We start from the raw sequence: 16,302 nt of genomic DNA, 5'->3' as shown, positions 1-16,302 counted from the left end.
TCCTAATACAGTATTTATGCAGAACCTTCAAAAATCATATTCTAGTTCTATCCTGGCAAATTTATTTGTTTTGTTTTGAAAGCTAGAAATTAAAATAACTGGTATACAGAAATATTCTGAAGGTCAACTAGCAAGGGTTAAAAAATACAGTATAGTTTAAATGGTAAGCATTAAAATTTAAATGTTTAAGTCAGATACCCAAATTTTACAAGGTCTCTCAGGATTTTCTTCAGTTTTAGAACATCATTAATGTATAGAAGACTCCACAAATTTTTTTGTGAATGAAATTTTTATTTACACACTGTATCCAGAAGCAGATACATAAATCCTTATACAATTATTTTTCAAAAATGTGCAAGAAATTACTATAATTTTGTTTACAAACCAAAACACATTAAAATCAATGGACTTTGGATAATTCACTCTGTGGCGTGCTTAGTACAAATAGGGCACACCAGGTCTGAAACAGAGAAAAGTGTAAACTACAGCAATCTGGATTGCAAGTATTAACTTCATGGCACTCCATCATCACTATAAAAATTCTTTAACCCAACAGGTATTCATAAAAAATTCCTTTAGAATTTTTCATTATCTGTGTAGAATTTAGAACACTTTCCAGATACAACAATGCCATATTTTTCACATTATGAACTACCATCTAGGCCATTTTTTATTTATAAAGAATGCCTGTAATTTTTATTCTTTGCAGTCATAGGAAGATTTAAAGTAATTAAATTGGCAATCATTAATTCATCTATAGCTTAGCTCAGAATTTGAAAGTTCAGTAACAGAGAAATACTTCTCATCATAGCCCATATATTGCTGGTATGCTGTTTTAAATTTATAATTCCAGTATTCACACAGATGAAATGCATCAAAACAAAAACTGCACAGATTTTACTTAGCCCAGCAGTCAATATTCACAGAAATTGGCTTTAACAAAATGCAAAGTCAGCTCATCTGAGAACAAAGAGTTTAATTAATAATTGCATTTCTGATCCTTCTGAAAGAATTACATTTTGATAAAAAGATAGCATTCACTACGTCAACAGCAGGGTAAGTGCTATATCCTTCAAAGAGATGAAAGAATACACATCACTTTCAGTTGTTTATAACACTGGCTTACAAAACAAAACAAAAAACCACAGAGGAAATTGTGCAAATATATTATTTCCAAATACAAGGTGTTGTTCTACTCTTCTAATTGGTAAAGCAGTGTTATCAATAATGTCAATCATTTCAGATGCTCAAAAAAGGAGTTTTATTTTAAAGTTTCATTTTCAAAAACATTTTTCCTCAATTCAATTGCATAAAAAGCATACCTTTTGAACCCTTAAACTGTTGTGCTGAATAAATAGCCATATTTCTACTCTATAATGATCATAGTCTGTTAGCTTTTATTCCTAGTGTATCTACTTCCAAAGGTCCCCAAAATATCCTCCATCATCTTTCTTTTATTTATCAAGGACACTTTGTTCCTCTAATTTTCACGAAGCAGAATTCAACACAATTTTTGTGGTTATTCTGAGTACTTCTAAACTGACCCATAACTAAATGTTACCGTGTTTCTTTTATGTTAATCTTTATAATAAGAAATTGTACGTATCTTTAATGTTTTCAAAGTACTTTTTCTGGGTTCCTTCTGGCTGGCCAGTTACCTCATTATGAAAAAGTACTGTGAGGTTCTGATTAAAGGAACCTGTAAAAATAAGTATTTGTGTCTACTTACTACTGATTTAAAGTATTTTGAGCTTAGTAGAAATATCACCACTATTTTTCATTTGGAAGCAAAGTGCTCTATGGTTCCTACATCCTAGACCTCAACCACTTTTAACTGTTCCTTTCGTGGTAGCTTTATGGGGGGGTGGGGAAATGACAAAGGTAACTTGACCTGATTAAGTTCACAGATGAAGGACACGGCAAGGAAGGCAATTCAAAAATGACAGCTGAAACAGAGGTTTTTTTTAAAAAAGCATCATTTATGAGTGAACAACTGAAATTTATAAAGGCATGGGCAAGAATTTTAGCATGTGTGTTCTTGCACGTTTTTCAATTCAGCAATAAGACCAGGATATTATAGCTTCAAATATTTAGGTTTCAATGCAATGACTGCTAAATTAATGCATGTGGCATAGTATAAACATATGTTTAATGTATTCAATAGTGGTATTAAATGGCAAAGAAAATATTTAATACACTATAATCTTTCAAAGATTCTGTAGAATGCATAGGCCCTCTAGTATGGGGAAAGAATTTTTAAAGTGAAGAAAATGCCAGAGGTTTTCTTCCAAAAGTATGCATCTGAAATCCATAAAAATTATTTTCTTTTTCCTCCCCACAGACAGAATCAGAACACTGTACCATACAATAGGTTATTGTGCCTTTTTGAATTAAGTTAGTGATCCTGATTCAGGGGAGGGGGGATGGGACATGACTGGGTAGGGGGAGAAGTCAGTAGAGGAAAAAAAAGAAAACAGAATTCATCCTTTCATACATATATCTCCATGGCAGAGCCAACAAATTACATGTATAGACTGCTCTAGATTATTTTATTTTTTAAGTTTAAAACTTCATCAGACTAAAGAGGAAATCCTTATTCTCCCTCCCTTAAAAGCAAAGGCAGTCTTTATCTACCTTTAATTTTCTTTATTTTTTAGTTAAACATTATGGTCAAAAAAATAAATTAAAAAAATATAAATTTTGTCTATCAATTCAGGCAACCCAAGATGTAGTGCTACTGCACCACCTTGCAGCAATACTGTATTCACTTCTAAAGACTCATTTTAGGGGACAGAAATGCTAGATTAAATAAGGAGAAAATGACCCAAACAAGAAAGATGTATCAAAGACGGACCTTTTTTTCTAAGGTGATCTTTACTCATTAGCCACTTCTACCAGAGATGGGGAATATGACATTCTAAAATACAAACCAGGGAGTAGAGGCAGGCAAAGAAGGGCCTCTCACCAAGGCAGAGGCAGGCCTCCCTCCCAAGCCAGCTATGACCCCTTTAACAAGTAATTCATAAAAGTGATAGAACCATGAGAGAAAAGAAAACCAAACCAAACCAAAACAGGAAAATGCCATGGATTAACCTTGCATGATGAAAATATTACAGTGTAGAACCTGTACTCCCCACTGAAAGTCTATTTTTCCCTACAGAAGTTTAGAATAACTGTAAGCTTTTCAAATGCCAGAATCTTTGACAGATATCATAAACACTTACTTAATTGATTCAACATTTCATATGTCAAAACATATTTCATGACAGTAAACGGAAACATCTTCTGTGGTCACTGTATATGCAAACGCCTCTTCCCAATAATTTGAAAGGCTAGGAGAATAGCGCTTTAGAGACGCATTTTAAACATCTTCCATATAAAATGGAAGTTATCAGTCCTGTTTTTTCCTCCCCAAAGGTTATACAAAAAAGGGGAAAATTATCTAAGGGACATTAGTGTATTACTGTACTTTCTGAAGTGGAAAAAAAAGTAGAAAAATGGAAATGATAAAATTTCAAGTAGCTTGAATATAAATATGGTAGAAATCATCCTATTAGAAGTTTTACCCCATCCCCAAAATGGCTTATAAATTTACGTTCCCATAATAACAATTCCTAGAGTCCAACAAATTCAGGAAACTTCCCTCCCTCTTACTCTGCAAGAGTAAGTGGGAAGGAAAAGGAGAGAAAGAGGGGACCTGGTAGGTGTTCATTTATTTAACTGATGGCATGATTATAAAAGGTAATATTTTACAAGACCCCAACACCACAATTTCCTTCTAGGTACTATACATTGACTTTCATAGACTTTTTTTTAAAGGCCATTTTTAGAGGACAAAACACTGAGACAAGAAGAAGGCTGAACCAACCTTCTCAAAAACAAGAGTGTACAGACAGTACAAGGCTTAGGAGGAAGGCTTTTTTTTTTTTTCCCAAAGATATGCTGCATAACCATGTTCTTATCACACAGCTCTGTCTATATATTGGGGCTTATGTCTATAGAAATGTCTAATTACGACACTAGGAAACAGTTTTTAACTTAGATGTAAAATCAGTAATTTAGAATACCAATATGTTCTTCATCCATGGTCATTTTTTTCCAGAGTTTGTTTTAAAAGAAAAAAAAAAAAAAAATCCATTCAACAAGTTTCATTTGACTTTTACTTATCGTTGAATACACATGAAATGTGCTTTCAATGCATAAAAATCACAGTGGATAGCAGCAAAGGACTTGGGGGAAATTAAGGAGAATTTGATCATTCACATTGTGATTAATCTGCACATTGATGAAAGATAGCTATTTCACACTTCTAAAAATAAACTTGAGATCATTCTTTCCAACAAAACAAAACAAGAAAAAAAAGCCTCCCAAAATACACAAAACCCCCCAAAACAAACATAAATCCAAATGCATTACTTTTCTTTTACACATAAAAATGAAATATTTTTATGGCAGCAAAAGATTTTGATAATAATGAAAGTCTGTAAACTGTAGTTCAATCTCTTTTTGTTGTTGTTGTTCCCAAAGTGCAAGATGCAAGATTCCCGTAAGCTTTCAGTAGTGCTTTTCCTGTAAATAATCCTTCATTTTGTTTGGCAAAGGCAGTTTTTGAATCAGGTCTATTCTGGTGTACTGACGTATTACAAAACGACACAGGTACTGTAAAGAGCGCACCTGCATAAACCGGGATACTGGATTTGTCAGTCTCACTGGGTAAGTTGCAGATCCAGGCAGCCGGGATCTCGAATAGCAGAAAGCTCCATTTTCAGAGTCCCTGATTGAATGTTCAATTAAGTCAACTATAGATGTATGTCCCTCCACATCTGGCTGTTCATAAAAACTAAACCTACCATTTGAGTGTTCAATTCTAGTGTGAAGAGTTTTTCCATGGGAACGAAAACTCAAACTTAAAAGATAACGATCATCAGAACTATCTCGAACGAGAAACGAGCCATCAGGCACATTAGCTAATTTTCCCTCTGCCTCCCAGCGTGTAATGGGGCCCCAGTACCATCCTTGTTTTGCAAGTTTTTTCAGTTCTTCTGTGAGACTTGTCACAACCATAGGACCGCTGTTCTGTACAGAGTCATAAACTCTTCCAACTCCTGGGGCAGTGTTAGGATCAAAATTCAAATGGCAGCGCATACTTTCAGCCACATGGGCATCTGTGCCATTTAATCCATTGAAGTTCCTTTGGATTTGATTATTCTGCATTGGAGGTAGCAAAGGTGAGAGTGGAGGGACATCGCTATGATTAACTCTTGGGCTTTGCAACATGACTCCTGTGGTACCAATCAACAAACCATTCACTGTCTGGTCCACAAAGATATCCGGTGCAACGACTACATCCTGATCCACTTGGCTCTCATCTTCATGGAAAGCATTTCCCCCCACTTGAGAAGAAACAGTCGAAACTTCCATGGGTGAGGAACTATCCAGACAGTAACTACGTGATCCTTCCAAAGGATACATTCCCTCATCTAAAGGCACAGTATACTGAATGTAGTCCTGAGGCATTAATCCAATAACTACAGGCACATGTTCATCAATATGAAGATGCAAGTCCCCGTTCTGAGATTCCGTATTTTTTAATGCATTGTTTTGTTCCTGGAACACATTTTCTGACTGCAAGTCATGGAAGTCCTTTCGAACACCATTCAGTGCTGGGCTTGGATTAGAGGAATGGACCAAGGCCTTGACTTTCACTTCCATTTTGATGCAAGTCTCTTCTGAGTTTGTAGGTCGAAGGGGCCACGGAGTTGGGCTGTAATGGTGATTACGGAGGGAAGTGGATCTCAGAGGTCTTTGAGCTCGCACATCTTTGAAGGTTATTGGAGCAGATGAGGAAGAAAATGTGTCATCATCTGCAGAGCTTACAGATGGTGTGCTGCCTTTGCCTTTCTGTTTTTGTTTTGCTGAAAGCCTTCTTTTTAATGTACCCATTAAACTTTCACTTTTTGATCTATTTTTGCCTCCTTTTTCATCTTCACTATTGACTTCACAGCTAGCCAAATCTTTACCATAGCAGCTGCCAAACAAGGAGTCATCTTTTCCAAATTCACTTAGTGATGGCTGCTGAACCACTACAAAGTCACTTTCATCTTTACTTTTATTTAAGTTAAAGGACTTGCGAATTGTTTTGAGACTAATTTTCTTCATTATGACAAGTCACCAAATCCGGCTGATCAGCAGTGCTTGCAGTGATATAGCCCTAACACATGAAGAGCAGCTTCTGCTTCATTTATGTGTTTTATCCAGCCTCATTTAACTTCAAGAGCCATTTCCTGGAAACAAATACAAAACAATTAAATTCACAAAAGAAATATTTCAAAAATTATCTATAAAGGTTTCCCCCTCTCCAATAAAAACAGAAATTGCAGTACTTTAACAATGGGCATCAAATAAAAGTAAAAATAGGGAGCTGACTTTGAAACAATCAGGCTCAAAAAATGAAACTCCTATATCTGCCTTGGAGATTTCCACAACTTTATTCTGTTTTCAGGATGGTGTTTTCTGAAATGTACACATCCCTTATATCACACACACAGGCACATATATTTAATGCATTTATATATAATTTTCAAACACATAAACAGTCCTCTCTTTCAGAAGGCTCTTAAAAAAACCCCACATAAGTAACTACAGAAGATAAAACTAGAGAAAACATTCTATTCAACAGAATTCCTACATGCAGGTTAAACTGTGATTGGTCCTAAAAACATGGTCGTATAAGGCTATACTTTCTCTATTCTTTCTCCATAAAGTTGAGTAATATTTAAAAGGTTACATATTTATAGGAAAACTAACTGTAGTGAAAAAATAGAGGGACATTAACAGCAAAGTAACATACATTTACAGCAAGTCCCCTCCTGAACTTCTGTGAAAGAAAATATTTCCAAACTGTTTTAGGCACAGAAAACCAAGTCAGAGGTTCTTATTGCCTAAAACTATTAGAACTTTTCTTCCTCTGGTACTTCTGCCAAGACCTAGTGGACACAGCTGTTTAAGTTCCAGCCAACTGCTCCCACCTGGCATCTTGCAGAATCAGGTACCCACAAATTTGATCTTTTAGATTTTTTTTTCTTGATTGAGGTTTGACTGTGTTTTGGGAGGGCTTGGGAGGGGCTCGGTTTATTTTGTTTTAATTTTAGCTAGACTGTCCAAAGTAAACAGCTCTGCAGAGAAAAGGATAACACATGGGAAAGAGAAGAGGGGGAAGTTGCTACTCACACAGAAGTAGGTACTACAATTAGTAGTAGCCGTTTTTCCACGTACCTCCAAATACGTGCGATGTTAGCAGCTCAACCTGCAGCAGCAAGCCTGGCTCCAGGCTAAGCATGGCAAGCTGAAGGAGTCTAAGAATCTTTCAAGAAATCTTCCAACCTTGGTGGACTGAGGGGAAAGTAAAACAGCCCTTATATATGCACTTCCCACTTTTCTCCCATGGTATCACAATACAAGCAAACCAAGAAAAACAGTGCAATGGACTGAAGTAAGTTTTATCAACTAAACAATATGGTTTTCTTAAATAAGTATTCAAAAACAGCATAAAAGCATGGAAGAACAATGATTGCTACAATCAAAGAGCAGTCCATTGGCTATTATTGTTGCCTAGCCCAACTTTTGTGGTCCCCAAAGTACACAAATGCTAAAGGATCATATCCAAAGCAAACTAAAAGGCAATGTGAAGCATCTATGTATTCTGAATTTCAAAACACCTTGAAAAATTTTAAGTAAAGTCCTGATGCTGAAGGGATGGACACTGCTCCATAAAAAGCAGAAGCAGCAAAGACTGATTTACTTGGATTGCACCCTAGTCATATCTGCAGCAACCTATTTCGAACACTGGTTCTGTGTCCTTGTCATAACTGCCAATATATCCCAAGTCCATCTTTAGAGTACATTCAGATCTTTCCATTTCATTTTTTTAATTACCAAAATAAATAACACTGTCTTTCAATGGGGAGAAATGAAAAGGTTTTTCTTGTCTGTAAACTGATTTACTTTCTATCAGCAAAGAACAAACATGACCAAAACACTTGCTTCCTAGACAAAAGACTAAGAATCAATTACTTGCTATAAATGAATATTAAGACCTTAAAAAAACAGAACCAGTATTTTATGATACATTCACTAGTTATTTTCCACTTTTAACATGATACCTGTTGTATCAGGAGTCATGAAACCCTAAAACACCATATGCCAGTTACACAATTTGAAGACAATCCTGAGTTATGTGTATGAATTTTCAAAGGTTAAAACACTATTTTACTTTCCTACAAGTGCAGATAAAGGGAGACTTACATGTCAATTAAAAGGAGACTCAAAATGTCAACAACCTTCTATTCCTAAATCATTTGGATTTTGCCACCTTTCCAATTTGCAGAACTCTTTGTCATCTGTAACTAAATGAACCTACAAAATGAGTGAAAATTACAACTTCAGGATTCCGTGCTTCTCCTAAACTAACAAAGTCAGAGGATTGATTCATTTGACAAATTTAACTGTGCTTTTGTGTATGTAGTACCAGAAGCCTGGGAACTGTCCCATTAGCTCCACCTGTGAAATCCAGTGTTCTCCAACTGCTTCTGACATCCACAAGCTGACACTATTTCCACTTTTCCAGAAATATCCCCACCTCCTTGTGGAAGGTACTGTCTGCAGATACCGATATCTTCACTCTTATGACCAGCGACAGGACTTGAGGAAACAGCATGAAGCTGAGTCAGGGGAGATTTAGGTTAGATACCAGGAAAATGTTTTTCACCCTGAGGATGGTTGGGCACTGGAACAGGCTCTCCAGGGAAGTGGTCAGAGCACAAAGCCTGACAGAGTTCAAGACGTGTTTGGACAATGCTTTCAAGGCACACAGTGTGATTCTTGGGGTGTCCTGCAGAGAGCCAGGAGCTGGATTCAATTATCCTGATGGGTCCCTTCCAACTCAGTATATTCTAGATTCTATAAAATGCATGGCTCATTAGTTGTATCCTTGTAAAAATTAATGTCAAGATATAAGAATGGTTTGATAATCAACTGCAAAGCACATTAACAACATGCATCTATCCAGAAGCCCAGTCCATTCATGCATGAGAAGGTGACAAAAATCTAGTGACAGCCCAGGTCGAAGCTCTCCAAACTAAACTGAACAGACTCACACCATGAGAGCAAGTCTCTAAACAAGTCTTCCACGAGACCCACCCTATGATACCTCCTACGCATATTTTATCCAAGACAGGAGAAAATAAATACACCCTGAAGTCAAATACCCTAACTGATCCTGATACTCCTCTCTGCAGATACTTAAGAAGTACCAGCTAATTCTGCATTGCACATCAGTGCGTTTAAAAACGCTGTATAAACAGCCCTCAATATATGATACACTCATATGCTTGCAAGTCTAGAGTTCTTTGCAGCCTGCATCTAATAGAGCTGGAGCAGAAGAGCCCCAGCATACACCCCTTCCTGGAATAAATTAAAATGAATTATGCAACTTCTTCACAACCCTCAGCACAGCAAGAGCTTCACTAGTATTTTGCATGAATTGCAGCGTGACTGAAGTCTCCAACCAATGTGCTCTTCCAGTGCCATCTGCTGTACAGTGAATTAGACAGCCTAACAAGAGACACCTTTAAAAATTCTTCTGGCAGATATTTGCACCTATAAACAGACTTGAACTCTACCAATGTATTCCCAAAGCCTGATGGCTATGTGTGCAGAAACACCTGGAACACACAGACTGAAAATGAGAGATTCATCAAATCCAGAAAGAGAATGAGATCGTAATGCACATAATAATGCAGTAGAATGAAATTCAAACTTATGAACTTTCATCACAAATTCTGCATCTCAGAACCTTTAATACTATGCAGTTTGACAAAATACAGGCCAGGCCTCTGGACAAAAATGACCAGGTTACTACCCAGCAAACACCATGCCCCCTTTGTGCACACAAAAATAATGAAAACTAAACTTGGAGGAAGAGCAACATTTATCAATCACATACAAATGTGAAATTATTAGTGAAGATAATTTGGGCTAAAAGTTCGCTTTACAGGCTGCTTCTTGGAAACCTGAAGAGCAGGCCATGCAATCGTACATTAATTATTATGGTGGCCAGCACTGATGTATGAAAAATTATGAAAGTTTTAAATATATATCAGTTTCTGCAAATCTAGTTTGAATATTCCAGCATTTCAGAGTAGTTTCAGTTTGATGCTACAAAATGCTTTCAGTAGATTGGAATTGCATATCTTTCTCGAAGAAGTGTTTGCAAAAGTATACCAACAAAAAAGTTTGATTATATTTATGCTGTCTTTATTAATTTCTTATCTTTCCACACTTTTATGTTAGGCACATTTATTTCCTGAGACAAATACTATAAACAATGCTGCCAAAATGCAGTACAATAGAAATAAACTAGGATTAACTTTTAGGAGTTAGGACAGAGAACATCATACTGGAAACATAAAGCAAAATACAACTCATGTCTGAACAAAGAATTGTCCTTAAAAAGTTTAATAAAAATATCATCACAAAAATTACTTCAAATTATTAAGTCAATGCTACTTCAGATAACTTTTCTAAAATAAATGTTAATCTGCTTATTTATTTCCATAAAGTGAAACAGTTGAGCACTGAACTTGATTTTTTTAACCCACATCATCCTACATCATTCTTGAAAAGTCTGTCTTTCACTTAGAAATATATATGTATTCTTATACTGGATCATCATAAGACTTACATAATTTACAATTTCAATTTATTGTATTTTAACATAAAGCTTTATATTAAGAAAATAACTGAGAATACCTTGAAAGTTATAAGTTTCTGCATTCCTGGCACAACAAGCACTAGGTTCTCATCACAGGCAGATAATGAAGCCTATTCTAATCTGCAGAAGTGTAAGGTGTCATTCCCCTGCTGTCCCCAAATTCTCACTGAAATATACTCATGCATTCTTTGGAAGAATGTGTCAAAAACAGCATCTTAAGGTAATGCCAATTTCAAGTGCTATATTTTAGAAATTCATAAGTGTCTAAATTTTCTCCAAAGATGCTAAATCTATTCATGTGTATTATTAAGGAGTTGCTCTCCATACCCATTCCCATCAATTTTACTTCAGTACTGAAGCCTGTATCACTGGAAGTTTTTCTTCAAACCAGTATACAAAATACTGACTCGAGGTATTTCCTGGTATGTACTTAGAGTTTCAGGCTATATGAGTACAGAAACTATACAAAATACTCATTAAATAAAGAGAGATTCAATATCTACTTCAAACACCATCAGTTTCTAAAAGAACATACACACTTCATGGCAACTTTTGGCTTTTTCGCTATACATGCCATAAGCACACTGAAGATGATGAGGTTTTTCCCTTCCCTGAGCTTCAGGTAAATTCCTACATTGTACTGCTTTTTAGTAAGAGTGTTTAAATGAAATAATCTAAATTCCATTGCATACTCTTCTACCTTGAAAACAACAAAAAAGGTAGATGGTTTCAGCAGTGGCTTGCTTGCTAATGGATGAACACTGTCCTAATATGACTGCAAATTTTATAAAAGCCCTTCTGACCTGCATGCCTGCTTTTCTAGTGAGCGCAAGGCTCAGATGTACAACTTCACATAAATTTGGAACAAGGGAAAAACAGATGAGAAGCTCATCTGAAAGTTCATTACACTTATAACAATTCAAGAGTACTTAAAGCCTCCTATTTTTAAGCTAACTAATCAAAGACCTGAACACTGAGTTTTTCACCACAAATTTAAATTTCTATCCTCTAAGATTTGAGCAGCTGAGAAAAGTATGGTCAACCTCTCTAGAGGCCAATATAATTGAACAGGTTTTATACAGATCACAATTTAAAACAAACCAACCAACCAACAGTAAGTCATGTCATTTAGTCGTATCATCTGTCCAATTTTACTTCCTCTTTTTACAAAGCTTAAAGAGAAAACAGTCCATGGGCACTACTGTTCTAACACCGTATAGAGTAACCCTAATCACTAGCAACCTTCAGCAGCGAATAACCGAGGTACACCTTTAGTAATATGTAGAAAAGTGGGGTAAATTAATAATGAAAACTTGACACAAAGGAATTTTTCTTTGTCACTTCTGGTTATGGGAATTAAATGTATGCAAAACCAGGAACACAGCCACTGGAAAAGTCCAAATACCTTGATTGTTTGTCCCTGGCCTGCTGTTGAAAAAAAATGCTCTTTTAACATTTAGATTTCTCTGATTTTTTTTTCCTTTTTTTTTTTTTTTTGAACACTACTTAATCCATGAGTGCTTGCAATAAGTCCTGTTCTTTCCCATATTTGGTTGCAGAACAGAATATTTCTATCTGATTGGTGGTTTTCCTCTGGGGAGTAACTTAAGGGTGTTAAATGGCATCTCTATTACGGTTCATATGTGTATATACAGTCTTGTAACTACAATAATTTCATCACTAGAATAGCCAAACCCAGTTACTAATATTAACAGCCCTCAGCCAAAGTTACATCTCTGTTACTCAAGGATGGCTGGCTGGGATCCATGTCTGCTCCCCAGCTACCATAGGCACACTAATGTGGGGGTGTTAAAGTGAAGTCAGCACCAGTTGGTGTCGGCTCAAGAACACACACAATGTCACGATACCAGAGCTGCTGTTGGAGGACGAAGCTCCAGGGAAGCTGGGTGGATGACAGCCAATAACCACTTCAGCCATTCCTGCTAGATCTCTCACAAACTGAGAATCAACACCCAAACAGGGAAACAAGCTGACTGTACTTTTCATACATTTACTAAAAGACAGACACAAGTACCACCTTTCATCACTTTCTTTTAAGCAAATATAAGATAATAAAGCATACTGCTAACAGATTGTTTGAAGTATGGGGAAAAAACATCAGGAAAATGAAGCCACAATTTGGCTCTAAGATCCTGATTAACAGTGAGGGGGAAAAGGAGCAACCAAAAATAACCCAGTAGTTCTATTTATGCCAAGGCACTAAAAAAGAAAAAAGTGGAACATTTTTGATGAATCTAATGGGAGAAGTCAGTAAAGAAACCTGCTATGTTCATGCGTTTCAATGCAGGAAATCACATCCATTGAGTGCAAATAAACCTTTGCTTTTAGTTTTCACACAGCTGTGCAGAAGCAGACGAAGAATGAGAATAATGCTCAGTCAGGCTCTGTTTTCATTTCTTACTATTTTAGAAGAATGTAGCAGCCAGCCTTGCAGCAGACTGTCTGTCAGCAAAAATTAAGTTTAGTTTCATAAGCAAAGGTTAGACTTCCTGGGAGATAATGCATGAGAATTCCTTTCCTTTCCAACTAAAGGTCCATCCCCCACTCCATTCTGACAGAAGATAAATACACAAAAATGTTTCCCCTCTGTTGTAATGTAATGGGGTAGCCTCAGCATGATAACAAGGAGGATTTATGCTTATCCAAGATATTTATTCAATCTTCTTAAACCATAACACAGTTAGGAGTCTGAAAAGTTGTAAAACGATAATGCTCTACAAACCAGCATTTCATTTAACAATATGGACTGACATCATATTTTGTAAAAGGAATAAATTTTGAAACATTTTTGCTCTAAGATGGCAAGAAACAGATTCTGCGCCTACGTATTTGAGAACAACATAAGTGTTTGAAATTAATATTGTGAAAATGAAAGGAAGAATGAGAAAAACACAGTAAAAACAAAAAAAAATTGCATTTCTATGCTTCTTTTCATTGAGAAGTATGCATAAATATCTAAATGCTGGAACGTGTGTTGAAAAGAACATAACCTATGTCATTGTATGGATGCAGGTACTAAAACCCAAATCTGAATGCAGTTTGGTTTCAGGATCCTGAAGCATTTCCAAACGTAATTTTAGAAATGCTGTCCCATCCATTCAATGCATATACCAGAAAGACAGAAATAATAAAGCAGACCATTCTCTCAAATTGATTTTTTGTGGTCAGCAATAATCTGACCACTCTTATGTTAGTGACCAAATAATGTAATTGTGAGAAAGACTTTTCCAGCCCTTCCCAAAAAAGGAAAGAAAGCCCTCAGCAGACATGCAACAGCTAAATATTACCACTTCACATTGACTTATATTGATTTTGGTTTCGCTTTCAAAGTTCGGGCTGGTGTTTCTACAGCAAGCAGAGAAACACTGTTACTGTGTACCACTTCCAAAACACAAATCAAGACAGCTGAAAAGGGCCTGCTGCAAACAAATATTTTGATGAGGAAACATAAAACAGGTACCACGAATTATCTTTTCCTACTGTGCTATCAGAACAGACATTCAACTTACCAGGCCAAACCTCTGTTACCAGTGAACCCCCCAGCATGAGGGGCATATACCAAATGGGCAATACAGAAAGACACCACTCCATTAACACATAAAGCTGCATTATGTGTTTGTTTCCTGCCTCCATGGAAAAAAAAAACCACTAGAAAATAAAAGGGACAATACGGTGAGGAGAAAGAGGAAAATACAGGAAAAGTAATAGAAAAAGAAGCCTCTCATACCATATGGTACCATTACAGAGACAATTATTCTAGGAGGTATTGAAAAACACCTGGAGGACAACTCAGTCATTGGTCACAGCCAGCACAGAGTCATGAGAGGAAAAGTTCTGCTTGTCAAACCTGATTTCCCTTTATGACAAGGTAACCCACCTAGGTAATCAAAGAAAGCAAAGTGATGTTATCTTTTTGGACTTCAGCAAGGCTTTTGATACTGTCACAGGATCCTTCAGGACAAAATGTCCAGCACACAGCTGGATAAACTCAGCATGCGATGGGTGAGCAACTGGCTCATGGGTCTGGCACAAAGAGTTATAGTGAATGGGCTGACATCACATTGGTGACCTCTCACCAGTGGGTCTCTGCACGGGTCCATCCTCGGCCCTGTGCTTCTTTCAACATCTTTATAAATGACTTGGACGCAGGACTGGAAAGGACACTGAGCAAGTTTGCAGATGACACAAAATTGGGAAGAGCAGAGAGGTCCTGCAGAGAGACCTTGACAAATTAGAGGTCTGGGCAATCACCAACCATACAAGTTTAACAAGGGCAAGTGCCTGATTCTGCACCTAGGATGGGGTAACCCTGGATGTACGGACAAACTGGGGAATGAGAGGCTGGAAAGCAGTGCCACAGAAAGGGGCTTGGAGGTCCTGGTCGATGGCAAGCTGAATCTGAGTCAGAAGTGCCCTGGCAGCCAGGAGAGCCAAGTGTGTCCTGGGGGGCATCAGGCACAGCATCGCCAGCTGGGCAAGGGAGGGGATTGTCCTGCTCTGCTCTGCACTGGGGCAGCCTCACCTCGAGTGCTGGGGACAGGTTTGGGTGGGTATATAGGAAAGATATTAAGCTGTTATAGAGCATCCAAAGGAGGGCCACGAGGATGGTGAAGGGCCTTGAGAGGGAGCCGCATGAGGAGTGGCTGAGGTCACTTGGTCTGTTCAGCCTGGAGGAGACTGAGGGGAAACTTCACTGCAGTTACAACTTCCTCATAAGAGGAAAAGGAGGGGCAGGCACTGATCTCTTCTCTGTGGTGACCAGGGACAGGACCCAAGGGAATGGAAAGAAGATTGTTGGTGGGGGAGGGGTTAGGTGGGATATTAGAAAAAGGTTTTTCACCCAGACGGTTGAGCCCTGGAACAGACTCCCCAGGGCAGTGGTCACAGCACCAAGCCTGACAGTTCAAGATGTGTCACATTGTGTAACTCTGGGTCTGTCCTGCACAGGGCCAGAATCTGGACTTTGATGATCCTTGTGAGTCCCTTCCAACTCAGAATATTCTGTGATTCGTATTTCTGCTGAAAATTAAAAGGGTTTACACAGCATAACTACATATGTCACTATACTACAAATTTTTAAATATTGCCATTCTCCCTAAATTATGAGTTGTTAATTTGTTACAGTCATCTTTTTTGCTTCTGCCTGTCCCAGTCACCTGATGTGAAAATGAAGGTAGAGGAAGTAATTTCAACATACTATAGCACCAAGCAAGCATGACTGACAATTTTGCTTTCTTTAAGATGCAATATGGGATACTGTCTTGTTGAGGAGCAAAAATGAGAAAACAACATATCACGAGAGCTGTGAAGTCACATCCACAAGGAAAAAACCAAAACCAAACCAAACCAACCCTACAACACAACAAACCCAAAACATAGCTAAACCTAACTTTTATTTTAAACACCTCACTAGCCACACTATCTAGCCAACAGGTGGCTTCAGAGCCCATGTTTGTAAAACAGTATCTTCACCAGCAAGTGGTAAACTGCTCACTTTCCCACTTACATTT

The 16,302-nt window shown here is 37.3% G+C and overlaps 1 protein-coding gene across 10 annotated transcripts in view; it reads right to left on the bottom strand.

The window, feature by feature from the left end:
* The window catches only part of SOCS6 (suppressor of cytokine signaling 6), a 125,150-nt gene that overhangs the window by 95,628 nt on the left and 13,220 nt on the right, over positions 1 to 16,302 (bottom strand). For 3 of the 10 annotated variants that reach the window (XM_042032547.1, XM_042032517.1, XM_042032536.1), the window contains exons 2-3: positions 7,276 to 7,392; positions 4,081 to 6,284 (exon numbers count right to left, since the gene is read on the bottom strand). The exons of 5 other annotated variants lie outside the window; for them this stretch is intronic. In XM_042032547.1, the coding sequence (XP_041888481.1) occupies positions 4,555 to 6,159 (1,605 nt within the window). In that variant the 5' untranslated portion in view covers positions 6,160 to 6,284; positions 7,276 to 7,392 and the 3' untranslated portion in view covers positions 4,081 to 4,554. Of the gene's footprint in view, positions 1 to 4,080; positions 6,285 to 7,275; positions 7,393 to 16,302 lie in introns of those variants that run through there. 2 more of the 10 variants (XM_042032527.1, XM_042032556.1) reach the window with 1 other exon arrangement.

This window comes from Corvus kubaryi, unplaced genomic scaffold (genome assembly GCF_017639235.1).
Source record: "Corvus kubaryi isolate FWS band 111438036 unplaced genomic scaffold, C.kubaryi_AGA036_p1.0 132, whole genome shotgun sequence".
In the NCBI taxonomy this organism is placed as follows: Eukaryota; Metazoa; Chordata; class Aves; order Passeriformes; family Corvidae; genus Corvus; species Corvus kubaryi.
Note: the sequence above shows the minus strand (reverse complement) of the source record. Positions and strands in the feature narration are given on the sequence as shown.